This window comes from Orbicella faveolata, unplaced genomic scaffold (genome assembly GCF_042242905.1).
Source record: "Orbicella faveolata isolate gen_17 unplaced genomic scaffold, um_ofav_v1 contig_3, whole genome shotgun sequence".
Taxonomy (NCBI): domain Eukaryota; kingdom Metazoa; phylum Cnidaria; class Anthozoa; order Scleractinia; family Merulinidae; genus Orbicella; species Orbicella faveolata.
The window spans coordinates 5,398,550-5,424,588 of record NW_028301558.1 but is presented as its reverse complement, the minus strand read 5'-3'; the positions used below and the strand labels follow the sequence as shown (position 1 = coordinate 5,424,588).

At 38.7% G+C, this 26,039-nt stretch overlaps 2 protein-coding genes and 2 long non-coding RNA genes across 7 annotated transcripts in view; 2 read left to right on the top strand and 2 right to left on the bottom strand.

Moving 5' to 3' along the window:
- The window catches only part of LOC110068157 (uncharacterized), a 58,477-nt gene extending 43,175 nt beyond the window's left edge, over nucleotides 1-15,302 (bottom strand). The window contains exons 1-2 of one of the 3 annotated variants that reach the window (XM_089298022.1): nucleotides 14,852-15,302; nucleotides 4,509-4,655 (exon numbers count right to left, since the gene is read on the bottom strand). Coding sequence is in view for 1 of the 3 variants with exons in the window: in XM_089298020.1 (XP_089154146.1) it covers nucleotides 14,852-14,915 (64 nt within the window). In the remaining 2 variants the exon portion in view is untranslated. Of the gene's footprint in view, nucleotides 1-4,508; nucleotides 4,656-10,582; nucleotides 11,028-14,851 lie in introns of all 3 variants that reach the window. The other 2 variants (XM_089298023.1, XM_089298020.1) reach the window with 2 other exon arrangements.
- Nucleotides 1,171-8,091, top strand: LOC149106167 (uncharacterized). The gene is made up of 2 exons (XR_016209809.1): nucleotides 1,171-1,293; nucleotides 6,902-8,091. It is a non-coding gene; the product is annotated as an uncharacterized LOC149106167 (long non-coding RNA).
- LOC110042298 (uncharacterized) lies at nucleotides 9,866-24,468 on the top strand. 2 transcript variants are annotated; one of them, XR_016209808.1, is made up of 4 exons: nucleotides 9,866-10,137; nucleotides 12,763-12,901; nucleotides 19,047-19,125; nucleotides 21,109-24,468. It is a non-coding gene; the product is annotated as an uncharacterized LOC110042298 (long non-coding RNA). The 2 variants fall into 2 exon arrangements; XR_002295877.2 differs by lacking the exon at nucleotides 19,047-19,125.
- The window catches only part of LOC110042277 (uncharacterized), a 35,985-nt gene continuing 34,339 nt past the window's right edge, over nucleotides 24,394-26,039 (bottom strand). Inside the window, exon 7 of the transcript XR_002295872.2 lies at nucleotides 24,394-25,568. The gene's annotated coding sequence lies outside the window, so the exon portion shown is untranslated. The remainder of the gene's footprint in view (nucleotides 25,569-26,039) is intronic.

Sequence of the window (26,039 nt, the reverse complement as noted above, 5' to 3'; positions counted from 1 at the left end):
CAAACGTCAGGAAGGGGCGTTCATTTTGTTAACAAGGGTACACTGCTACGCTAGTCACTATCTATCACAGAATAGGTAGTGAGTAGCGTGGCCAATCAGAGAACGGCATTCGTGATAGAACGCTAGTAGATTTATACTAAAACTCGATTGAAGTCATAGAAACACGGTATATGTTTTCTATTTCTTAAATATAAGTAAGCACGTCAGTTTGACGTCATGAAGCACGTCATGTTACTAAGCAACAAAACCTCTTAAGTCTAGTGTTTGGAAATCGAGCTGTTAATACGATCTTTCATTATTTTCACATGAAAATATAGCGGTAGTTGTACCGACAGAGCAGTCTTTGCCGAATTGATTCGGAACGGTCAATTCCCTGTATGAGAAGAATATTCATCACATAAACATCCAGTCCAAGATGATGAATAAAACTGCCATGATTCCCTGAGGGAATAGTCCAGTTTCGAGTTCGCCATGACCGCTGATTCAAAGCACTGAGAACTCATTTGCACAGGGTTAGCCTCGACCTAAAGTAAAATATTCACAAATTCCAGCAAGAAGATGACCTGTTTACAGCTCTGTGTATTGTTTAATTTTCAAATTTGTGGCACCTTCCCGCCGGTATTTGTGAATATTTTTTTTTAGGTCGAGGCTAACCCTGTGCAAATGCGTTCTCAGTGCTGTTATTCAGCGGTCATGGCGAATTCGAAACTGGACTATTGGCTATTTTAAATCATTTAAGAAGGTTTAATCTTAGATTAAACGTTCGCTTTAATCGAGCTGAGATAAGTAAGCAAGTCTTCTCAAGTATTTCACCATTTAGAAACCCATGAATGCAAGTCCCTGAACTTACCTTACCGCTGATTTATTTAGTTCCGTCTGCTATGCTAGCTAATAGAAGTCGACATTTTTTGAATATCATAGTTTATGTCATTTTGAACGTAAGATAACGCAGTAAAATCCTGGCCAATCGGAAAATTTATCTTCAAAGCTCAAACACGGTACTCGAGAAATCAGTTTTGAGAATTTGGTATTCTATCATGATTGGCACTCATTAAACGTAAACGATGATTTGTCGTATTCTCTTAACCGTCTATTTGAGATGCCTTGATGACGTTAGGTAGATCATTCTTGGGTATTAGACATGCGCACTCTGCACATGTCATTGCTTTTAGAAAAAGACACCACGGCGCCTTGTGAAGCAGGAGGCCAGTCTATCGATCAAAATCTTCTGTTGAGGACGTCTTGAAGACACTTAAGTATCGCCCACATTTCTGTTTCTGCTTCAACATTGAGGTGAGTTTAGCATAATAACTGGTTATGGTATTTCATGCGGTAAAGCGTAAAATGGCGCGCTCTTCCATGCCTCTTTTGATAATTTTTTTTTCGTTTATTACGTAACGCCGGAATTTTTGTTGAGTCTTGTCTATGAGAGTGAGATTCGAAAATTCCCTTCAGCTTTTTCCTTGGCATATCCACGGAGTGTTTTCAAAATCAAAGGACAGCCATTATTGTATATTTTACTTTGAACACAGAGTCGTTGGGCGCTTTAACGTTGTGGTTGTGCCATATTCAGCACATTACAAAACATAGCAAGTCACAAGTTAAAACAAAACGCTAATTTTCATTCGCATTACTCCGAGCTAGACTTAGCGAGTCAGTCGACAAGTCAACAGCCGTAAAGCATCGCAGCCCCTCACCGTCCTTCCGGAACAAATTCTATTTTTCGCCCGTTGCCATTTTCGCACTAACAACGAAAATAACAAAAACAGTCAAAGGAAAACCAGCTGGTTGCAAAGCTGTGTTCAGTTGAAGGATGGCCTATTCCAGCTGTACCAGTACAATGAAAACGAGTAAACGTTATTGTTTAAATGAAGACAAGGATGTAACGCCACTAGGTAGGTGAGTGTATTCCTCCATCCCAAATACTAAGCGACCAGCGAGCTAAAAACGAGAACGAGGAAAAACATGGCAGCCTGGCTGAAACATCAGTTCTTCCATATTCAACAGACGCGTTTTTCGATTTAACTCGTCACCCGATGGTTGAAGAAAGAAAACGGACAAATAAGGAACCGCACACAATTAATGCAACTCCGTATATCGTATGACAATTAATTGACACGTTGCGTCATTGCGGCAGAAAGATGTTTTTTGCTCAGTTAATCATAATTTCAAATCATTTTGGCGATCCGCAACCGTCGTTTTTCAACACGCTATGGTAAAATTCGTTGGTTTTTTTTTTCATATTGAGAAACGTTTCAAACCACTTTATCAATCGTTAAAGAGAATCTCAAAGCTGGATTACAAAATTCAGACAAAAAAAAAAAAAAAATAGCCAGCGACTGCAATACGAAACCGGTAAGCGCGGGGGAAACTTCAGTTATTGTAAAACTGGACTAAAATGTTTTTCAAACAATCCTTTCGCTGTATTTGTCTCTCTAATATTTGAATTTCATTGATATTAAATTTAAAAAAGTGCTCTGAAAAATATTGCTTTCTAATTTCTAGTGTCGCGAATCATACTTCTTCATACTTCGCCATATCCCGGATGTTGGCGGCGAGATAAACATACTTATATTCGTAAACAGACCTTTGATGTTAAAGCGCCGTCCAAACGAATTGAAACTTTCATTAAAAAAATGTTAAACCAAATGAAGGCAAATTAAGCCTACATAACGACAACGACATGAGATGGGCGTTATGTCGTTGTGTTTGAGCATCCTGACATAATCTGAACAGATAATAGCAACATAACAGCATTTATTATATAGACACGAGTGTTTTACTGGAAAATACACCACTCGTAAAATTCATTCGAAACTACATCCGGCACTCGGGTTGCGTATTTTCCATATTCTCACTAGTGAAGATATCGATGATTTCACTGATATCAAGTTTGTCTCTTAAATTGTACTTAAATTCGTTGGTATATGATCAAAACATCTTCGGGTCTCCCTCGAAAGTCTTCGGCAGTCTTCGGTAATCTTCGGAAATTTCCGGAAAATGTTCAGCAACGTTCGTGTGACCTTCGGACAAGTTTTGAAGAATCTTCGGAAATCTCCGAAACGTGGTCGGAAATCTTCGGAAAATCGTCAAATACGCCGTCATCAGTATGTCTATATAACAAAAAGAACACAGACTTGTCTCACCTTTCGGTCTCACTTCTGAGTCGATCGCGACGGTGTTAAATCCTTCGGTTCAAAATAAGAATCACGTTCAATTTTTTTGCAAGTCACGTGTAACGGCAGTGCCAGAGAATTTCGCAATAGTTATCAACAATTTTTATGCTGCTTAAGTCTCTTTGGTTTCAACTAAGGCTAGTTACTCAGTTGTATGGTTTCCCTTGCGTGCATGACGTTTCCACTTTTGATGTGATCAAATAAATGTCATCTTTGTCTGAATACACTGTCTGAGAATGTTTAATTTCCCTGAGTTTGCTGGTAAAAAAATACCCACGAAACTGCACGGAAAGCCGTTAATTTTGCAATGCTCTGATTTTCAGTGGTGCCATGTAAAAGAGTTTTACTTAAGTAACTAAAGCAATCGAGAAATAACAGAGAAATTTGTCAAAATCGAGAAAGAATCCCATGAATTTTTACGCACCATCTTGTCATTCATAATGAGCTGTTAGTCAATCATATTGCAGCCATAACACTTTCCTGAAGGGTTTTATACAGCCTGTACAAAGTTTCGAAATGTTAAAACAGCCACCTTGTGAAGTGGTTTAAGCTCTCAAGGAGCTATTTCCGGGAGAAGGTTGTAAGCGAAAAACAAAACTCAGATTATCTTGGAGTTACAAGTTTCACTTAGCTTGACAAAATAACCGGACCTCTATCATGTGCCGCTCAAGCCAGAATATATATTCAACTATGAAAGAGATTAAACGTGATTCCTCAACAGCAAGCAGTGAAAGTGGCAATGTTTCCATTCTCGACCAACAGAACAGAGAGCCAACGACAGCTATCAAAGAACGACCCTTGCAAGTTAAAAATGTCGAAGATATTTTAGGGAAGGACACAGTTTCACCGAGTGAAACAAGCCAGGTTTTATTGCCAAGAAGAAAAGTTTATCACGTCAAAGATCAGGACATCAGCATCGCGCTTGCAACTTTTCCAGAATTCTTTCCTCAAGGACTGGTCATGGACCAGGACACACTAGCACAGTCAGAGGGCCAAACATTAATAAGCAAAGGACTCCGTGTTAAGAAACAAAATTTACAAAATAAATGCGGAGGACTGGTACTGTGGTACATTCGGGAATACGGACTATAAACTGACTAGTTCATGGAAAGGAAAAGTACTTAGCGTACACGTGCAGCATTTGAAGCTATAAAATGTTTTAATTGACAGGGAGGGTTTTGAAACAATGTCAGTAAAGAGTCACTCTCGATTGTTCTCAATTTAATCTTGAATAAATGCTAAAACGTTGATTTACCGAGTTGTTGAACGCTAATTCAAATCTGCCAAGAAGTGCTATACTGTTCTGTACAGGTAATTAAATATAACACGCACCTGTCCAATTAACGCCTTTTATTCTTTTGCTTTGCGTTTTTTTCGCTGCTTTTTACACGCGATCGCCTTCTCGTAGTCGGTGCATTTTTCCTCCATTAAAAAACTGCTGAATGGTTATCTCGTTGTTCCACGAGCACCCACCCGCAGCTGGAAAATAAGGACAATACAAGCATTGATTAAATTGCAATACAGTCGTCAGGAAGCCTGTTTGTAGCTCTAGTCTCGACTTTCTGAGTCCCCTCCTAGACGAAAGCTCCTTATTTTTAAGTATTTCTTTCCTAAAGAAAGATTTACGTCTTCCAATTATAAACTCCTTGTGGTATTCTTGTATGTACTGATCTGAAATATAGACCCAAGCACTTTTGAAACGCAAACTTTCTCCCGACAATAAGTCATTCCTCCCTTCGCCGTCCCACCAAATAACCGTTTTGAGCTAAGATAACCCCAGGGTCCACTTTATCATTGGAATGTTAGGCTGATCCAGTAAATCCAAACCGCGAATAGATTATTACAGCAATTTTGCCCTCACTATACAACCGAACACACTCAAAGGTCGAGGCATGGGCGCGTTGGTCAACCAGGCCTAAGATATGTTTTTATTGTGCCAATAAGCTTACAACAAAGTGGATAAGAGATATATCAAGTAACATCCTACATGCGCCAAAGCCAGACACGTAAACCCCAGAAACCTCTTGTTAGGAAAAATAGGGACCGTGTACCCCCGACCAAACGCAGTGGCACCATCTTTGGGGTTTTAAGGTTGATCTATAAACAACAGAATGAAAAACAATCAGATGACGCTAATTACACAATAAAAATAAACCTTATGCGAAAGTGTTAGTGGCAAGGCTGACCGTAGAATGTGACAAGTTTTTCAACTATCTCTTTTTACAAACGTACTACCATAAGCCTTCGCGTACTACGCTCGCACCCAGTTCTCTGTTCCGTGTCGGCAAAATATTAATTTATGTCAATACCGATTATCACAAATTACATATTGGGAAATAGTAATTTGCGTGATTCTTGTGTAAAATTGTAAAACTGATTTTTTTAGTCGGACCGTCACACCTTTCGGTCTCACTTCTGATCTTTTCAGTCAATGTTGATTTTCGCGACGGCGTTAAATCGTCCGGTTCGAGATGAGAATCACGTACAAAATTCTGCAAGTCATGTATAACGGCAGTGCCAGAGAATTTACCAATAGTTATTCAATCAGCTTATGCTGTTTAGTCTCTATTGTTTCAACTAAGGCTAGGTATTCAGTTATACGGTTTTCCCTTGCATGCATGACGATTCCACCTTTCGACGTTATCCATTTTGTTGTGATCAAATAAATGTCTTTGTCTAAATACACTGTCTGAGAATGTTTAATTTCCACTGAGTTTGCGGGCAAAAATACCCATAACACTGTACGGAAAGCCGTTAATTTTGCAACGCGCTGATTTTTCAGTCGTAAACGAGTTAAAGTAAAGTAACCATTCCAATCGGCGAGGGAAATTTGTTCGGAAAAACTCTAAAACTGATCGCAATTCTGGTTTCAGTTATTTCAGTTATAACAAACATAATAATCTAGTGGCTTGTCTGGCGTTTTATTTGCTTACACACAGCAAAAGGTAAGAAAACAGAAACACCCTGCAATAGCGATCACAGGTTTAAAAAGTGAGACTAAGCCCATTGTGAGTAATTTCTCGAAAACAAAAACACAGTATTTTTGTAATAATGCTGCCAAATTTGCCAGAAAACCAGGAACTTTATTTTTGGTTATCCTAAAGGAAAAAAAACAAACACGAAACACAGCAGATTAAAATGTAGCTTTTGACCTAATTGTGGACTCAATTTTGGATATAACCCGGCTAATTGTTCTCGGCAGTTTATGATTTGCCGTTTACCTCACGTATTCAAAAATTGTTCGTCTTTGGACCTCTTTTCCAATATCTGCATGAAAACATCATTTCTTCAAATTGCTTAACTTTCCCTTTTCTAACTGTTCCAAATTTAAGAGAACGGAGAAACTGTGCTTCGTTTTGAATATATTGAAATATGTTGACATGATAATATTCGCCGCTACTGAAACAGACAGAATACTTGAAAGCAAATTATTCGTTTTATAAATCAATTATCATTTCATTTTGTTTGGTGAAGAGCTGTTAAGCTATAAAAACCATAGTTTAGAAGAGGAAAAATCTTTTCCTTTTAGTTGTTCAGTCTTCCGAATCGAACGCACAAAACGGAACCAGTAATATATGCGGATTCCTAACGAGCTGCAACAATGAGGTGTTAAATTAATTTTCTTAGCCTAATTAATGACTTTTGTCCGTTTCTTCTGAGGGGGCATTTAAATTCAGGGCACGTAATCCACATCCCAAGCTAAAGAGTTGTAATTTACTCTGCAGACTTTGAAGGAACTTCTGAAGTCAACACCACTGTGTAGTCCATCACTGGCAGATCAATGTGGCTTTCCATGGAACAAAACGTCCAAACAGATCTGTTAGAGCCACAGAGAAGTGCGAATGCAAGCGCAGCTTCAGACATGTCGAACGAAGAAGATGAACTTCTAAACTTGCATCAGCAGCAAGCAGAAACGTTTTCACTGGCTATAGTTTCTGTTGCATCCAAGGAAAGTGAAAATGCATCGAAAAGAAGCCAGCAGAAGACAAGCAGAAGGGATATTACTGGAGTTCAGGTGCAGCCAAACAGTGTTTCACTTGCTTTCGGCGCAAAATCCACTCTGCGAGGTACGCCATGGGAAGAGGCCCTTGGTGGCGTTACACGGCCGCGCTCGAAAAAGGCGGGAAAACCAACTCAAAGAACCGTTAAGGAGATGGAGATTATTTCTTTCTGGACACAATTTTTTGGTTAACCGATCATGCCGTCTTCGTGTTGGGTGTCTTTTAAAGTAATTAATTATAGCAGAACGCTTGGCAAAGAACGACATTCAGTGGTTTGTCTACGGTCAAACAAATTTTATAGTGTTGAGGTTGTCTGTGAAATAGAGAAAGCGACATTTTAATAGCTTCTGTAAGAATGATGTAGAGAAATTTATTTATCATTGTCTCATTTACAGCGAGTTTGCTGGTCATAAGTTATATAGGAAACTGATGTTGCATTTCTATACATAAGATACACAAAAAATAATAATTTTCCATCTTTGTAATTTTGTAAAATAGCTTCGACAACTGATGTAGTTTTCTGAATATGTGAACTCGCGATGCTTGTTATCATGTCCGGTCAACTATGGCTTACCTAGGTTCCCGCGGTTTCGTCTTTTATATTTTTTAATCACATTTGAGCCGTCAGAAGAACAAAGAAGAAAGATATAAAACCCCTTGGCCAGGGTATCTTTAATTGAATGGGACCGTCTTTCCGGCTAACGTAGTTCGCCGTTTAAACGTTTCAACAATTTTAAACTTCTATGTACAATCTTCTGATTTTGAGGTATTTGTACTTATATTTGTATTTACTAGATCAGTATTTTATCGGACAATCTGTATTTATTTGGGTGAGGCCGGCAAGAAATCTTGAAAAGCCAAAGAGATGATATGATTCAATAAAAAGCGGTGTTTCCGATTTGTGTGACATATAATTTGTTGTATTATTTATTATCTTCTTAAAGGAGCTAAGTCACGGTTTGCGCATATTGAAAAATTCAGCCCACATTTTCCAAGTTCGTCCTTTGTAACCCGTGTTAATCTTCTCCATCCTTAACCATCCTTGTTCCTTCATGGTTTATTATTATCCCTTTGGCGTTTTTCTATCTTATTAAACTTTTATTTTCAGGTTTTCTTCACTTCAGAGGTAAATTTGTACTTGGCTAAAATACTGTGACTGAGCTCCTTTAATTAATTTTCTTGCTATCACAACGTTGGCATCTTATAACTCTTGTCTTGTATGAGAAGTTGAATGAGTCGGTTCTTAGCCTTGGCAGCCTTTCAGTTTAAGTAATTGAAAATGAGGGAACCCTAATTTTTTCGTGGCTTAATTAAGTAGTTCGCCCATAAAAAAAATGTGTTAGTTCACTTATAGTTTATCAAGTTTTTAAAGAACTCCCTGAGAAATCTCCGAGGTTTTAGTAACGTTTGTTTCTATAATGCTAATAAAAAGCTAATACCTTTTCAGCAAGGGCGGCACTCGTTTATAATTACGTCATAGCCGAACATGGTGAGCAGTAGTTGCGTCACTGCTTACGTCAAAGGGTGACTAATCCTTCGACTTTCGGGCTTCACAGCTCAGGAAAGCCAAGTTAATAAAGCTTCAGTCACTTTTCAGCGGTTTTAAATACTTTTGAGTTATCAACACTTCACTATTCTTTTTTGTTTCATTAAAAATCGAGTGTCGTCAATAAAATGCTTGTATGTATTGCCAACTTTCAGGTAGACATAATGTCGAACGTTGGCAGAGTGAGCTAAGTTTACTCTGTGACTGACACTACTTGTCCATCTTATCAGGTACTCTGCGTCCAGGATCTAGGACTAACATGGTCATTTAATCTAATATCTTTTTAGCCCAGTGCGAGGGCCGTATAGAGAGAATATCGGCCCGATATCTTGACTATGCGAGGTCTTTTCAGAAAATGTCAACTGCCGATATTTTCCCAGTCAGGTACCGCGGCTTATAAGAGGTTTATTACACGACTGAAACTTTTTTGAAAATATCCCTCGATCACTGACTAGAAGGACATCGTAAACTTCAATCGTGCAATTCTGATTGAGAGAAGACTAGCGTTCACTCGCAATGAATTTAAGTTTACGATGCTATCTAAAACAGAAGTCAGGTGATAGGCTTACGCAACTGGCTCGCCCTTATTTCCTCAGATCCGACGCGAAAGTAAAAATTTATTTGGGGTTATTTGTTAAAGACTTTTTGCCGAGCTGAAAACCTTTGTGAGTCTCAGCACTTCCTACCGGCTGGCTGCCTACAGTATTTGCTAATGACTTTATTTTCCGGCAAGAACTGCTTCCTTTTCTCTCATGCCATGAAGAAACGATTTAAAACAACTGATAAGATGAGACTGCACGCAGTCGTTAACCCTAGAAAAAATTATACAGTTGCTCATTACCTCTCCTCTTTCCATGGTCTGCGGCCACGGTGCTCCCCGTTTCTTCTGCGCGAAGCCGTTTTGAGTGACGTTTTGAGTGTCAGGCCTTGGTCAGAGCAATGGCTTCAACGAAGGGCTGACTGTGAGTCCGATGGAGAAAATCGTTCAACTAAATTAACACCGTCGGTAGCAAGTAGTTTTGGTTGTTCTATACTTTATGTAAGTAGTAGTAATAATCATTACCGGAAGTCCCACCGGGGCTAAAACAATCTTAATTTTGTAACCACGCCTTGTTGTTTAATGCTCAGTGACCGAGCCTCAATTCGCAGAATGGCGATCTCCCTCTCTCAGCTAAACTCCAGAATACCCGGCCACTTATTAGCATCTCATTGAATAAGAATAGCAACTATTGTTATATACCTCGTTCTTCAAAGCACTCCGGCACATGTAAATCAAGTGGCCGGGTATTCTGAAGTTGCTCCGATCTCTCTCTGACTAGTTTTATGGAAGTGTCTTTTTCCCGTGTAACTAAATGAAACCATACAAAGATCATGTTGGTGGCTAGCCGAGGAGTTGGCTGACTGATTTAGTAAGGTGAGAAAAATTAACTTCTCATACTTTCGTTATCAATACGTTTGTCGTACTACATGCCAGCCATCAGCTTTTATTGGATCGGTCAGTATAAAACGCAGACTGCGGACCGGAGGTAAAATGCAGACTGAAGGGAAAATGCAGACTGCAGAATGTAGACTTTTCAACTGAATCGTGTTATCGTTTCCATCATTGAAAGCTAACCGTAAACAGGCTAACTGGAGCGATGTTTAGGCTAACCCGGTTAAGTGATATTCAGGCTAACCTGAGTGATATACAATCTATCCGGAGTGCAGCCTTTCACTGCGATCACAGGCAGCCCAAGCTTTCTCTATGAACCACACAAGCAACACAATATGGCATCGAATTATAAGGGTTTATATGGGATTTTCTATAAGATATCCATGGAGGTAGTTTAAAGTGAAAATTCTCAATAAAAATGGCTTACCTTATTCCATGGATGTATTGTTTGCTCCTGGTGTGGTTATTTAACCGCTTTAACTTGATTTAAGCGACTTTTTTGAATTCCGGTTTTCCCTTCATAAAAAGAGGACAAGGCGAAACGCCTCAGTTGGGACAGCCTGCCGAACGAAGTCAAAAATCCCAGGCTAAAATGTGCCCACAGCCACAAATCCACCGCAGAATTCAAGGGCAAAGGTTGATCTTTCATTTCAATTCTCTAGCCACACAATCGCAGCCCTGTGAGTGATGCCAGGCAGCTCTTCGTGTCCCCAGTGAAACGATAAAACGATGGAAGAGCTCTGTGTCCATTTGATCCACTACACAATGACCGCTGAAATCGGCTTGGTAACCTCGTCATGTTGGCAAACCAAGACTCGCGGGGGTACTAGACCGCAATTTGTCAACCAAACTTCTTGTAACACCAAGGGGTTCTCTCAGGTCGAATTTACAATGCAAAATAAAAATCGTACAAAATGCTTTTGCAAAATGGCTTCAAAACCAAAGAAACAAAAGATCAACGGTGAAAGTTGCGTAGAAACTGAGGACATACAATCAGTTTTGAAGTGGAAGTCACTGATTTCATTCTTTATCTTCAGACTCATATACACCAGGCTGATTTCGATATTTATCATGTTGTCTTCGTACCAAGTTTCCTCACTTCTGGTCTTTGAAGGGTATGATCATTCTGAGGGGAGCTGCACGTTCCTCAGAACCTTGAGCAGGCGATGCTTCTGACACCTTTACACCAATGAAGTGACAGTTCAGATGGTGGATTCCACAAGTTCTTGTGGGTAGCACAGTTGGGAGAAGGTCTCCTTAATGCATTCACATTTGAGATGGATGTGAGTTTAAATGCACGGTTATAAAGCATTGTATTTCACAGCGCCCATTTGTATTTCACGTCAGTGAATCCGTGGATGGATTCGATGGAATGTCGATGATGGATGGTGAAATTCACAAGTTCTCGTGGCTAATGCAGTTGGGAGAAGGTCTCCTTAATGCATTCACATTCCAGATGGTGTGAGTTTAAATGCACGGTTTTAATGCATTGTATTTAACAGCGCCCTTTGTATGTCTTGTTGACAAATCCATCAGTGGATTCGTTGACGGAATGTCGACGATGGAAAGTGGAATCCACCATATGTCATTTCATTGATGTGAAGGTGTCAGAATCATTGCCTGCTCAAGTGTCTGAGGAACGTGCAGCTCCCACCAGAATCGTCTTGCCCTTCAAAGACCAGAAGTCAGCAAACTCGGTATGAAGACAACTTGGGTTCTTTAATCAAGAAAATGACTAACTGAGCTTTTATTCGTGCCAGAATAAAGTGGCCGTAATAACGAGGTGGCTTTAGGGTTTCACTATAGAAGTTAAGGTGGCTCCCTATAGTTTTACGATTGTACATGCGCATAGAACAAAAGCTCAAGTAATCTGCGTGCACTGAAAGGAAAACGTAAGTGTTTTCTGATTTTGGTGATGTCAACACGAGGACAAAAAGCAAAACTGACAGTGAATTTTCTCGCGTTTCCTTCGGTGAATTTTTTTAAAATTTGGCTCAGCTGTAACCACATACAGTTCCTACAAAATACCTCATTTTTGTTAAAATCTGTCAGAGCTAATCTAATATATTTAAAATAACGACAAATTACAGAATGTTGGAAAAACCGTCCGAACAACCATGACTTTTTACCGATTCAAAATGTTAGGCAATATCATTTCCATGATGTGGCAAAGTATGAAAAAATTTCACCAAAGGAAAGTATAAATATTAAAGAAATTAAGCCAGAATGTGGAATATATGTGCCTGTCATTAGATGAGTTGTTGCCATGGTAACAGCCTTAATCCAAAGATTGACAACCAAGCTTTATTTTAACAGTACCCATACTGGTAAATCTCTACAGGGTAAACTTTAAGAGAAATTAACTAAGTTTCCTTTTCTAGTACGTGCTTAATAGGGAGGGTGTTCATAAATACTTTAGGGAGCCACCTTAAGGTGAACCTTAAAGGCTTAATGATTTTTGCCCTAGGGTGAAGTGTCAACCAAATAATGTCTTGTCAATATTATAAATTATTATCAGGACAGTTTTAGTAATCCTGTTCTTAGATCTCTAGTTCTTATTACTAAATTAATAATCAGTAAATGTTTCCATTGCTTTGTTTGTTTCAGAGTTTCTGTGATCAGATATCCCTCAAGGGGGCAGCATTGCAACTGTATAAATGATAAAAAGTTTGTTGTGTCGATGATGGAAATTTTGTCATCTCTGTGTTGACTCCAAAGGAATACATGAGATGAGACATTAGGTGTGGTAAGTCAATTATTCTGAGATTTGAACAGTATCAGTAACTGTTGTTATTTACACTTGTTGACATTCCAAATGGAATTTTGGGCTTTTGCAAAGTCTGGCATCAATAGCTTGATGCCCTTCAAATGAGAAAAGAATTGAACAAACAACAGAACCACTGCCCCTAGCCACAACACAACAACAGCTGCTAATAAGCAAAAGAATTACAAGCTTATGAGAGCTGCTACACTTCAGGGCATTTCAACCTAAAGCTAAAATCTACACTGAGTGTATCGGAGGCAATAAATGGGGCATCATAGTCCTGGAAGTGTAACATACATTTCATTCACTTTTGCTTTGTTCAACAAAATGGCAAACATTTTTGTAGACTTTTTAACTTATGAAACACAGCACTATGTGAAGGGAGCTGCCAGCAACCAAATTAGTTTCTGAAGAACTGAGTCATGCTAAATTAGGTTCAGAGGTATGTTAAGTCTGAGCTGGACCAAGTGATCCATACTGCCTGATTTTGTCCCAGTTTCTGTAGCATTAAGGGCCCATTAATTGAATGGCTTGGTGCAAGACTGACGTAAGTGACTTTTTCGGGTGAAAAATGATTTTTTTGTTCAAAAGCGCCCGAATTTTTGCGTGTCGTCTTCAATTGAGTAGAAGAGCATAGCCCCGTATATTTTTTTAGCTGGTTTGCGCTTTGTCTTCGGAAAAAAAGAAAGAAACATTAGGACAACGGTGACTTCAAAACAATAATACAGGGCCGCAAAACGAAATGGATGAACATGGGCCTTAGAGAAAGATGAGCCTATAGCTTGACAGTTACAGTAAAGGTAACATAACCCCACGGCTAGCGTTAGACCTAAAAGCAAACCCCAACCCTTGGCCTAGGGTTAGCATTTAGTGTTAGGGTTACCGTTTTAGTGCTAGGGTTTAGGGCTAAGGCTAGGGCTAGGGCTAGGGCTAAGGCTAGGGCTAGGGCTAAGGCTAGGGCTAGAGCTAGGGCTAGGGCTAGGGCTAGGGTTTAGGGTTAAGGCTAGGGCTAGGGCTAGGGCTAGGGCTAGGGCTAGGGTTTAGGGTTAAGGCTAGGGCTAGGGCTAGGGCTAGGGCTAGGGCTTAGGGTTAGAGTCTCTAAACACTTTGTGGTAGGGTTAGTTCTATTTTGGTGCTAGCCTAGGGAAAATAATAAAACAAGAAAATGCTTCATTTCATAAACACAGCATGCATGAATCTAAATAAAGTCAACGAGCAGTGTCTATTAGCGGTGGTTACCTATCTTCTGAGAGTGAAACGTTTTGCCATGAGTGAAAACATGAAACTCGTTTAGAACAAAAAAGAGTTCGGTTTGCATTCTTTCGAAAAACAAAAGTGAAAATCACTAGCGAAATGCGACATTTCATAGGTGCTACTGCGATGATGTAAAACGTTTTGAAATGCAATGTGCTATAACAGCGATGCTTGCCATTACTTTGACTGCGTGACAAACAACAAATACCTTATAAAACATATTTCGTGAAACGTTTTGCAATCAGTGAAAACATGAAACTCCTTAAGAACTAAAAAGAGTTTGCTTTACATTCTTTCAAAAAAAAAAAAAAAGTGAAAATCACTGGCGAAATGCGGCATTTCATAGGTGCTACTGCGATGTAAAACGTTTTGAAATTCAATGAGCTATAACAGCGCAGCTTGCCATTACTTTGACTGCGTGACGAACAACAAATACCTTATAAAACATATTTCGTGAAATGTTGCCACAAGGAATTAACGCTTGACATTCGAAGAGAGACGATTTTTCCGAATTACAGTACTTGAACGGCTGAGTCAATCTGAAATTGCTCCGTCTCTGCGATAATTAAATACCCTGTATATTTGTGAAAACACTGAACTGAATCTAAGCGGGAAAACCGAAAACAAACGGAAAATATATAGCAAAAGGAATGGCATATTTAAAGACAAAAGACTTACACTGTTGTCTCTTTCTCTCGCCATCTTCTAACCTCACAAACGAATCATTCCATTGGGATTCCATGATAATAAAGGCAAGCGATCGAAAGCCGCTAGTCCATAATATGATTGGCGTTTGTTTGCCCCAGTTCCCAAAAGGTCAACTGTCACACTGTAACACAACAATGGTCAACAATCGCGACTTTGGATCAATCATTTCTCTTACATGAAAACATTGGCCATTTATTCCTGGAAAGAATCGGGGCTTAGGGCTATTTTTGTCTAAATGAAGTAATACATTACTTTTCTCAGTGAAAAAAATCTTTTCCGTCGATTCTGTTTCAATTAATATTCCGTTGGCTGAGCGAAATGTAAGTTTGTCACGTTTTCCATTGCCGACTGAGATCGACTGACAAGACCTATCGAGATGCATTAAAGATTATTATGGGATATCCCTGAGCAACTTCAACACGGCAAGGCTTACGGGCCGACTAAACAGATTTTTTTAGAGTCTAAAAGCACTTCTTTATTTCCAAACGTTCTGCACAGCAACATTTGGCAAATGGGCCACTTCTCGCCATCGACTCATTTTTTGGCATGAGAAGTGCTTTCAAACTCCTCGCCTGGCTTCAGTGTGCCTTCGACCGCTTAGCGATCTTGGAACAGCAACACATCTCGCTTCTTTGAGATATGCTAGTGACTTACGGGTTTCCGGACTTAATGAAGTCCTTTCACCGCCAGGCGGGCGCAAATATGAGTCAAATAAGCGGACTTCATGCAACAGGTGAGGTTTCAACTTGTCTGATCGAAAGCCTGACGTTGTCTTGCGCGCCAAAATAATGCAAACGTAAGCTTACGTCACAACGTAGTTGAAGAAATTCATTTCCAGATCCCGTCTTTGAGCGAGTAAACTTTCCACTTTGTTTTGTACACCAGGCGAAAAAAACAAGGAATACAAACACAGGGCAATGTTTTCCTATTACGTTGGAGACCACATGCAAAAATTTGGGCGCTTTTGAACGAAAAAATCATTTTTCACCCGAAAAAGTCACTTACGTCAGTCTTGCACTAAGCCATTCAATTGATCTTTTCAAGCCATTGCTAAGGAAAATTTATGCTCATATAACCCCATCATTTTTAGTTAGTTCAGAATTATTTCATGTGTTTTAACTTTTTCATGATCAGTAACACAAGTGATGATGCCATCAGGCCACCCCATTGGTCATGTGACTAATACTGAAAAAATGCAAAGGCTCCCTGACAGGCAAATTACGTTATTGGGATTTTTTTTCATTGATTTAATATTTAAAATTTAATCCTCATTACACTATGCATAGATTTTGTTTCATTTCTAAATGGTCAGATTTTGAGAGAGTTTCAAAATATTGAAAAGTTCCTAATCTGAAAAAAGCATGATTTCAAATAAGGAATGCATAGCTACGTTTCCAACATTGGCCTAATTCAAAATGTGTCAAAAAAGGCTGGATTTGATGAATGGGCCCTTAGGCGACTAGGAGTATTTCTACTCCCCCTGGATGATATGCTAGTCCATCGCAGGGCATTAAATTACTCGTTTACATTCCTGGGTGGAAAGAGGCACTGTGAAAGTAATGTGTCCAGTTCAAGAGCACAATGTAATGACCTAGGGCTCAGGCAGGGCTGGAATCTGGACCACGTGGTCCACAGTCCTGAGCAATTAGGCTAACACATCTCTCACTGTTTACTAATTACAAAATAGAGAGAAGCACTGAAACAATCTCACAAGCTAGACTGAAGTTAAAAAAATTGCGCATTATTTTGCACAAATCAGGGGAAAACGTCTGCAAGTAAACTGGTCCATGTCAAGTGGTGTAGTGTCACCATGGAGTGAAAAAGAGATAAATTTTATCACTCACAGATTGAAGTATTTTTTGGCCAGTAGAAGTGAGCAAACACAAGTGTATTGGGTACCTATGAGAAAGGTGCCAGATCCGAAATTTAGTGTCACCCGTTTTTTCAGACCTCTTAATGTTAGAAGTTTGTCTTGTGACGAGATCAGATGACATTAATTTTGTTAGAATGTTGAGACTCATGTACTTAGTGAACACCGTTTGATGTCATTCCTATAAAGCTAAAAAATATCCTATTCTACTTTTGGTCTGAATTGATCCCCCCACCCGGCCCCACTGGAATTTTCAGTTTGATTTGGCACATGCTAAAAGTTTTCACATAGTTATGACAGCGCTCAGTTATTCCCACCAATGTGGCCTGGACAATGTTTGACTCTGGTCTGGTACATGTACCATCTTTCACTATCGTTAGAATATCTTCCTCAGATATTCCGATCGCTTCTTGCTTAATGCCAAGTTCATTTTCCAGTTTTCGTTTGTGTTTTTATCATTACTAAAACCAACAGCAACAAAGAACTGAAAATATTATTAACTTAACAAACGCCTATAACGATTCTCACCTGGACTTAACTTTTCTTTGACCGAAACAAAAATCAGTTTAAACGAATGAAGATTGGTGAAACACCCATAATCAAAATTTTGAGAATGAGAATAAAATATCAGAAGTAAAATTCAACGCGCAACTTGCACAGTGTTTTTCAGCTGAATGTTTCTACGTACGTTGATTGACTATTGTGATGTTCTTAACGACACGCGCGCGCTCGTGCACACGCAAGTTAATAGAAGTCGAGAAGGGCGAGTTCTCAGTTGGAGAGCAAAATGTTTCTTTGTTGTTTACTTTTCGCTCTTTGTAGTTTATTTTCTTTATTCTTAGTTTTCCTATATTTTACTATTTTGCCAAAATGATGCGTTTCTTAATTACGTTCCTGTCACTTATGTATCAGTCATTTCCAGCTCTGCCCATGCCTCCCCCTGGCCGAGCCCGGGAATTAGGTGTCTTTGAAAACAAACTGGCAAATGCCCCACGGCTGGGACAAACAACAATCGTGGACAAAAGTCCTTGGGACACTTACGTAATTTAAGGAATTGTATGTGTTTTACTACTGAGGTCTTTTCTTTGAAACTTACGCTCACAAATTAAGATAAGTATTTGGATTAGTGTAACTCTTACTGCACTGGATTCTAGGTTCGTCGAAGTGAAAGTGCGTGCATTTTGAAACAAGTTTAATCACAATTTAATTAAAACCAAACAATTTTTGTCACAACTATGACCTTGTAGTTTGAATATATTTTTCAACTATTCTGATCTCTTCAGGCATGTTGTAAAGTTCGTTTTCAATTTATATTTGGCGTGTAATAGCCTCTTCCAGGCGTTCAGTTAGTTGGGGCGCAGCGCGAAAGAGAAAGAAAAAAGAAATAGGGTAGAAGTGCGGCGAGAGAAAGCGAAAGAACGCCTCTGGGCAAACGTAACAAAAGGTCGTTTTTTTCGCGTTGCGCTTCTCCCCTATTTTTTCGCTCGCCGTTTTTCGCGCTGCGCCCCAACTAACTGAACTCCTGGAAGAGGCTAGTGTTAAATGGAACAGCAACAAAGAAATGAAGAAAGTTAGTGATTCGTAATGATTTTTTTCATTAAGTTTCAGTTGATAACTTTGTGTAGTATTTAGTGTTAGTGTATCATTTAGCGTTGATTCTAATCAATGTAGTAACGTTTTGACTCACTTAAATCTAAGAGTCGTGCTCGCTTCAAAAATCTCTTAAAAGAATTGATTATCTCCAATTACTGACTGGTACATTGATGTACTTTAATTTTTCTTTTTTTCTTTTTTTTTGTGCACACTCATTTTTTTCTTTTTTCGTTCTCAGTATGTGTGTGTGTGAATGAAATCGTGTCCTGTGTTTTTTTTTATATTCTATAACTTTATTGCAATATTTTTTTCCGCTTGGCCCAGCCACTTAGCTCGATTAGCCTTAGCTATTTCTAAGTGGCTTTGCTCTGTTTTTCATTGTTATTTTTTCACATTGCATGTATTTATTTTTATTGTAAAATTTTTCTGGGCACGAAATAAAAATTGTTGTTGTTGTAGTTGATATATTAAAAATCTAACATGGCGCTGAGGCTAACGGGGACAAAAAAAATTTCTGTATTCGTACCTCAACCTCAATTTGTTTTTTGTCTTAGTTCTCTAAGCCTCTGCGCAACGTTGAAATTTTAATTTATCAAAGTTGGTGAATTCATCAGTTGAGTCGTAATCAGGCACTCGTGATAAAGTCTTCAAGTCTGGAATTTCATTTGGCTAAAACTTTTAGTTTATATATTTCATCCTTAGGAGGAGGAAACAAATTTTTCCGGTTCATCCTGAATAAGCTGATAAGGATCTGTTCCTTTACACATACAGCCTGTATCACGTAAGTATGTTGACATTACTGGACTTCTTAATTTCTTTCTCTCCTCTCACTGATTTAAATCAAAACTTGTCAGAATTTGGGCTGCCTGCATGCGTTGAATGGATCTTGAATTTTTGATTGAGGAATTGGTCTCAGAGCTGACAAAAGGAGTTGGGGACACTCAGCAAATTCTCTTCTTGGGTTTCTTGATCTGTGAGGCATAGAATGGTCCTACATCTAAATTTTCTGGCATAAGATTTAAAACGTGTTTAGGAACAATTGGACTTCTGCACGCGCTGAATGGATCTTGAGCTTTGTACAAGAGGTTGGGTGTAAGAACTGGCCCACAAGGGAGCTGGTTCCACCCTGGAAATTCTCTTCCTGAGTTTCCTGATCTGTGAAGCATATACTGGTCCTGCATCCAAATTGCTGACCTAGGATAAAAATTCTGTTTAGGAACATTGACTGTCTGCATGTACTGAATGGATCTTGAGCTTTGTACAAGAGATATTGGGTGTAAGAACTGGTCCACAAGGGAGCTGGTTCCACCCTACAAATTCTCTTCCTGAGTTTCTTGATCTGTGAAGCATAGATTCGTCCTACATCCAAATTGCCGGCACAAGATTTAAAACGTGTTTGGGAACAATGGAACTGTCTGCATGCGCTGACATATTTAGGTACAATACTATAAAACTCGAATAATATTCGATCCTGTGCAGTATTCAAATCAATTTTTTTGCTCCCTTTAAAAAAAGCCAGTGGATAATTACACTTGATTTTTCGAAACGCCCTATTTTTGAACCAATTTCTGTTCTCCAGGGTCCAGGGCAGGTCTGAAATAGGGTATCAGAGTTAAAGAGGATGTGTAAAATAGGGTTTGAACATGATACATTTTGGTCCGAAGTAATGATTGGTAAAGGTTTTGAAATCCTAAGAAGCATACTCCCACCAAAAATTTAAAGCGGCTTCCCCGATCCCCCTCCCCACCAGGTCAGTGTTATTTATTCATTCACTCTCACTGTGCAGATTTCCAAACTTCCTGGTCAGTACAAAGAACATGGCCGCTTTGAATCGAGCCTTGTTTGCGCTGCTCCATTGCTTTGGGTTTCCAAGCTCATTTCTAGAATTATTCTATACATGTTGTTCTGGGTTCAAACATTGAAACAGTTTTCAAAGTTGTAGGTATGGAGCGATTTCACTCCATCACTCCTTCACTTCTTGTTAGTCATTTCGAACATTCCGCTGACCAGTGTATAAGGCTCTCACAGTCGCTTGCACCGTGTCAAGTTATTCGAGAGGTAGAAGGTGAAACGATTTTACGACTGTAAGGAAAGGATGGTTCTCTCTTGACGATTCGATTATAAGGGAACGTATTCATTGTTTTTCCTTCACAAAGCCCGGGCGCAAAGTTACGTGATACTAGTGGCAACTTAAAGCGCGACAAGAGCTAGCATATTGTGAGTTCGAAAGGAGTCGATATCGAATGATTAAAAGCTCCAGGCGATTTTGTAAAAACAAGAAACGGAAAGACAAGCGCTGCCTTTCGGTAAATGGTTTCTTGACATAATCGTATGCGTTAAAGAGAAAAAACATTGAAAAAGAAAAGGAAAAAAAAACTTAGCTACCTATGAGATTTGAACTTACATATTCCCGCGCGTGACGTAAACGATTATCCCACTGCGCCACTTGTACAAACCGCTGAACTAATAATGTGCAAATATTAATAATATACCAATGTACTGAAACGCTGGGTAATTAGCACGGCAGGCTCAAGTGAGTTCCGAGTTAAAGTCAATATAGCCGTAATTAATATTTTAACGAGATACGGACAAGAGAATTGAGGAGAGTTCGAACTTTACTACAACTGTGCTCGAACTATACTCGAACTATTTATTATTGCTTCGATTAACTTTGACTTTTCATTAATAGTACTCGTGACAGGCAACTTTACTGTAACTGATATTGGTTGTCTCTGTTTTTTTCGTTTTAATTATGGCATTTTAGGTTTGACGCCATTCTTCTTCAAAAAGAGTGCAATGATGAGCGACTTGTTGGTGACTTAACATGGATTCATTCACGGATCTTGTTTGAAAGACAGATTTACTACACCTTTTGCTGTTCATTTACAGAAAATAAACATTTGTTTCCAAGTTTCTTTCATTATGATCATTAAACTCTCATTAACACCAATATGACCTTCATTTGCGCGTAAGGAACGTTCAAGAAAAACATTTACATATGCATTAACATTCAAAATCATCAAAAGAAAAACAATACCTTCATTTGACATTCATTGACTGTAAATGTATTTTCATTTTGGTCGAAAAAAAATTCGTTGTCACGAAACGACAATCATTTACACTTTACGACATTCAGTTTTCAACAAAAGACTTTCAATAACACAATTTGCATGAGAACTAACATTCAATTGCATTACTATGCAACCATATCCATGAAGGTAACAATCTTTAATGCGGCGAGACAAACATTACAGCCATAATAACATTTATTTTTGAAAGATAGAATATCAAATTCGCTGAACGATTTATCCTTCAATTGCCACACTAGTAAATAGTAAATAGTCTTCGTTGACATCTTCAAAAGCCCTGACTATCCTTTCGCGGTGTTCAAATGCGATTCTATTTCTTCGTGGCATTTCTGGACAAATCGAACTGTCACTACATGTACATGTATGTCACACGAATACTGTAGTGCGCCCTCTGAGTTGTACGCAAAAAGTTTCGTAAGTGGCCGAATTTATATCTGCAAGGGGAGGATTGTGAAATTATGATTTGAAAAAAGTACATATGGTCCCTTGTTCTATAATCAAATTTTCGAGGAAAATTGGGCGAGATATCTCTGTTCAAAAGAATTACGCTAATGAGCGATTGTTTTCTCTTAACGTTAGGTGAAAACACGGTAATGTATGTCTCACCGCATTTAAGATTGTTACCTACATGGATATGGTTGCATAATAATGCAATTGAATGTTAGTTCTCATGCAAATTGTGTTATTGAAAGTCTTTTGTTGAAAACTGAATGTCGTAAAGTGTAAATGATTGTCGTTTCGTGACAAAGAATTTTTTTTCGACCAAAATGAAAATACATTTACAGTCAATGAATGTCAAATGAAGGTATTGTTTTTCTTTTGAGGATTTTGAATGTTAATGCATATGTAAATGTTTTTCTTGAACGTTCCTTACGCGCAAATGAAGGTCATATTGGTGTTAATGAGAGTTTAATGACCATAATGAAAGAAATTTGGACACAAATGAATGTTTGTTTTCTGTAAATGAACAGCAAAAGGTGTAATAGGTCTACTACTTACAGGTTAGATAGTTCTACTTCTAGGAAATACTCATCTCACATCTATGTTTACTTTGCGGAACACTGTACGGAAAGTAAATCCTTTAAATCAAGGCGCTGAACTTGCGAGATGAAATTTGTACAAACTACATGGCGTGAGGTTGATCCCAGCGCTAAGGTAACCTGTAGGCGAGTCACAGTTCAACTTGCTTGGCGGGTCCAAAAATTCAGTACACTTTTATTAGCCTGGTTCAGTGATTTTTACATCGAAGTCTGTCTTGGCTCCTCTCGGAAACTTCAGGTACACTTAAAAAAACTTATTAACTGAAAAAAAAAATATGAAAAAAAGGTACACTCAACAAAAGTTTTGGAAAAGTGGGGTCAAATTTATCATGAATGAGAATTTTAGCATATTCAGTAGGGTCAAATTTATCAATTTTGGTAGTTAGTGAACAAAAAATTAAGATAGTACAATTTCTGAAAGAAACTGGCAAACCCTTTGCATTTCATTGTGATAAATAGAAAAGACCAAAAATATAGCTCTTTTTTTTTTTCTTCTGAAAAACAGATTGGTTGGCAAGACATTGCAAGCTACTGACAATGTTGTAGTGGGCTGGAAAGTGGGTCTATAATTCTGATACAAAATTAATTATCACCAAAAGTTTACATGTTTTCGCTTACTTCAGACATTTCTTTCGAGGATTAATATACAAACACAATTTGATATTTACGCCCTCCCATACTTTTGGCGCGTCACGCGACACATATTCCTCTTCAACGGGGTGGAGTGTGTGACGCGTGACTAGCTACGTGCGTGACGAGCAAGTGAAAGACGTATTTATCAACTTGAAGTTGATAAAGGTAAATTAATCGTCGTGTAGGGTTTGGGAAGCTGACGTTTTGAGCGCTAGTCCTCGGTCAAAGCACTCTTCATGTGCTACTTTCTTAAGGGTTAAGGTATGTTAAAATTTTGGTTTTCAAAAGGTGAAATTTGTTATTAAAACATGTGAAGAGTTTCACTAAGGTCAGGCGCCCAATGTTTTGCTAATTAGATGTTCTCAAAAGGAAGTGAAAGGTCGCATTATTTTCAACTAGGGCACATACAGTCCATCACGACCATTATATTTAAACAAAAAGACTGAATCACGGAGTGTAAATGTATCGTCTTCTGGGTTACCCCAGGGCTACGATCAACCTCGCACCATGTAGGACATGTAGGTAGGGCTTTTATCCAGAAACCGCGCTTAGCGTTTAATATTTGAGGGTATGTAGGATAGGACCACAAAAGATTTCGTATATCCTAGGCTAGTCTTATAATTTCTTGAGGGTTTTCATTTTGGTAGTTCAAAAAAATTAACATGTGAAGATAGGTCGATATTGGGGAGCTTAAACAAACTAACTACAGGACGGTGTGAACAGCAACTTGAATGGCGGCAAACAAAAGGTTTACACAATGGCTTTGCACGCGCTTTACACACCTTTGTACACTTTGTAGCCGCTCAGTATGCAAAACAACTTGAAATGACGGAATTTTACGTATTTTGCGGCTTTCTTTTCCTATTGCCTGTTTACCATGACTCAAAACGTTTCTCTATGTCAGCGAAATTGTTTGCAGCTTTCCACGAAATATAAATCTCGGGGATATCAAGGTATTACGACAAAAACTATATTCGCGCTCTGCAGCAAATCGCCACCGGACAATTTATATTAGTCCAAGCATTCAAGTTGTGTGTTTGCCTTGTTATACACTTATTCATTGCACCTTTGGTCATAGTATATTTAGAGCTGTAGCGCACAGTTTTCGTAGTTCTGTTACTTGTAAGAACATATTCGCTTTCAGAGTAAGGTAACGGCAGTTTCGCAAGGTAAGGGTTTGGTGAAGTCGTCTTGTTTACATATTAGTACGGACTTCGTGCACTGAGAAACACGCAAAACTTAGCGTTATAACTCAGTTGTATTCCAAAGACATGTATACTAAAGCTGTTTTGTTATTGAGTATTCTTTTATTGATCTTCTTGTTAGCTTAATATTACAGAGTAAACAAATGTCAACGCTGCACACTGTCCCTTTAGTTTATTTGATATGAGAGAACAAGAACGTCAAGAGGAAGGAAAACCAAATTTCAATTTTGAAAGGTAGGAGAAAAATTGATGTGTAACACCGCCATCTCCCCGCCACCACCAACTAGCATAGCAGAAATTTAAAGCTCCCATCCTTGTGGTGCAGTAGCCTCTCTTACGCATGCGTATTGGGTGAGTATGCCTCAGTTGTGGGAAGTGGGATGTACTGTAAGTGGTACGGTGTAAGTGTAAGTAACCGTAAAGCTAAGCTATACTTACAGTCACAACTTACATCATAAGTCGGACATTTGTTGCAACTGTAAGTAACTTAGCTTTACGGCAACTTACACTTACAACTTATCTCATACAGTACATCCCACTTCTCACAACTGAGACATACTCACCCAATACGCATGCGTATTAGAGGCTTCTGTACCACAAGGATGGAAACTGTAAACTCTTGCTATAAAGTATAAAATAAATGCTAGTTAGTGGTGGTGGCGGGGTGGTGCCGGTTTTCCACATCAATTTTTCCCTTTTTTCCAAGGTTGGAAACTTTGCTTTGGCCATATCTCAAAACTGGTCATTTTCATAAGATCTGAAAGAGACAGAGCGTCAGTGAATTTTATATATCAAAACGTTTCCCGCCAAAAGACTTAGAAAAATTTTGACTCAAAAGTATGATACCAAAAGCGCATGCGTACGTATAAAGTTGTACCACAAGGATGGGAACTCTACTCTTGATAAAAAGTATAAAAGAAATGCTAGTTAGCGGTTGTTGGCGGGGAGGTGGTGGCTATCCATATCAATTTTTTCCTTTCTTTTAAGACAACTATTTTTTTGGGCTACTCATCAAACTGGTTACTTTCAAGGCATCTGAACAGAGTGCGAGTGAACTTTTATATACAAACGTTTCCTGCCAAAAACACTTAGAGAAAAAATCCTACGAGAAATGTGATATCAACCGCCCAGGCGTATGTTCAAAGTTATCCTACAAGATCGGTATAAAATAAATACTAGTTAGTGATGGCGGACTTTCTTTCTTCCACCTTTGATGTTTTTCTTGGCCTTTTCTCAAACCGGTCATTTCTAAAGTATCTGAAAGAGACAGTACAGGAAAGATAGATAAAGTTGATTGACAGCTTTTTCCGTGAATGTTAAAACATTAAACGGAACTGAATGCTTCCTCGCAACTCGATAGACTAGCTTCACGTTTGATCACTGCGGAAATCATATGAAAACGTTTCCGGCGTTCATAGTTGTTTGAAGCTGTCAAACTCGCGGAATCAGATAATATATTTCCCCAGAATATTTCGAGCAGTCATATCGCCTTGTCTGCGTAAAGCTTTCAGTGATTCAGCGTAATCAATCGGTAATCACAATCGTTGTAAATATATTTATAAACCCACGAACTTCACTCCATAAATAACTAAATCGATGGTTCGACTGGAAAGATTGCCGTATAACCACATGATGAACAATGTATGAAAGATGTCAAGTTTCATATCCATTACTGCCGCTCGTGTTTGAATTGTAGTAAGAAAGAAACTGTATGCATAACAAACTAGG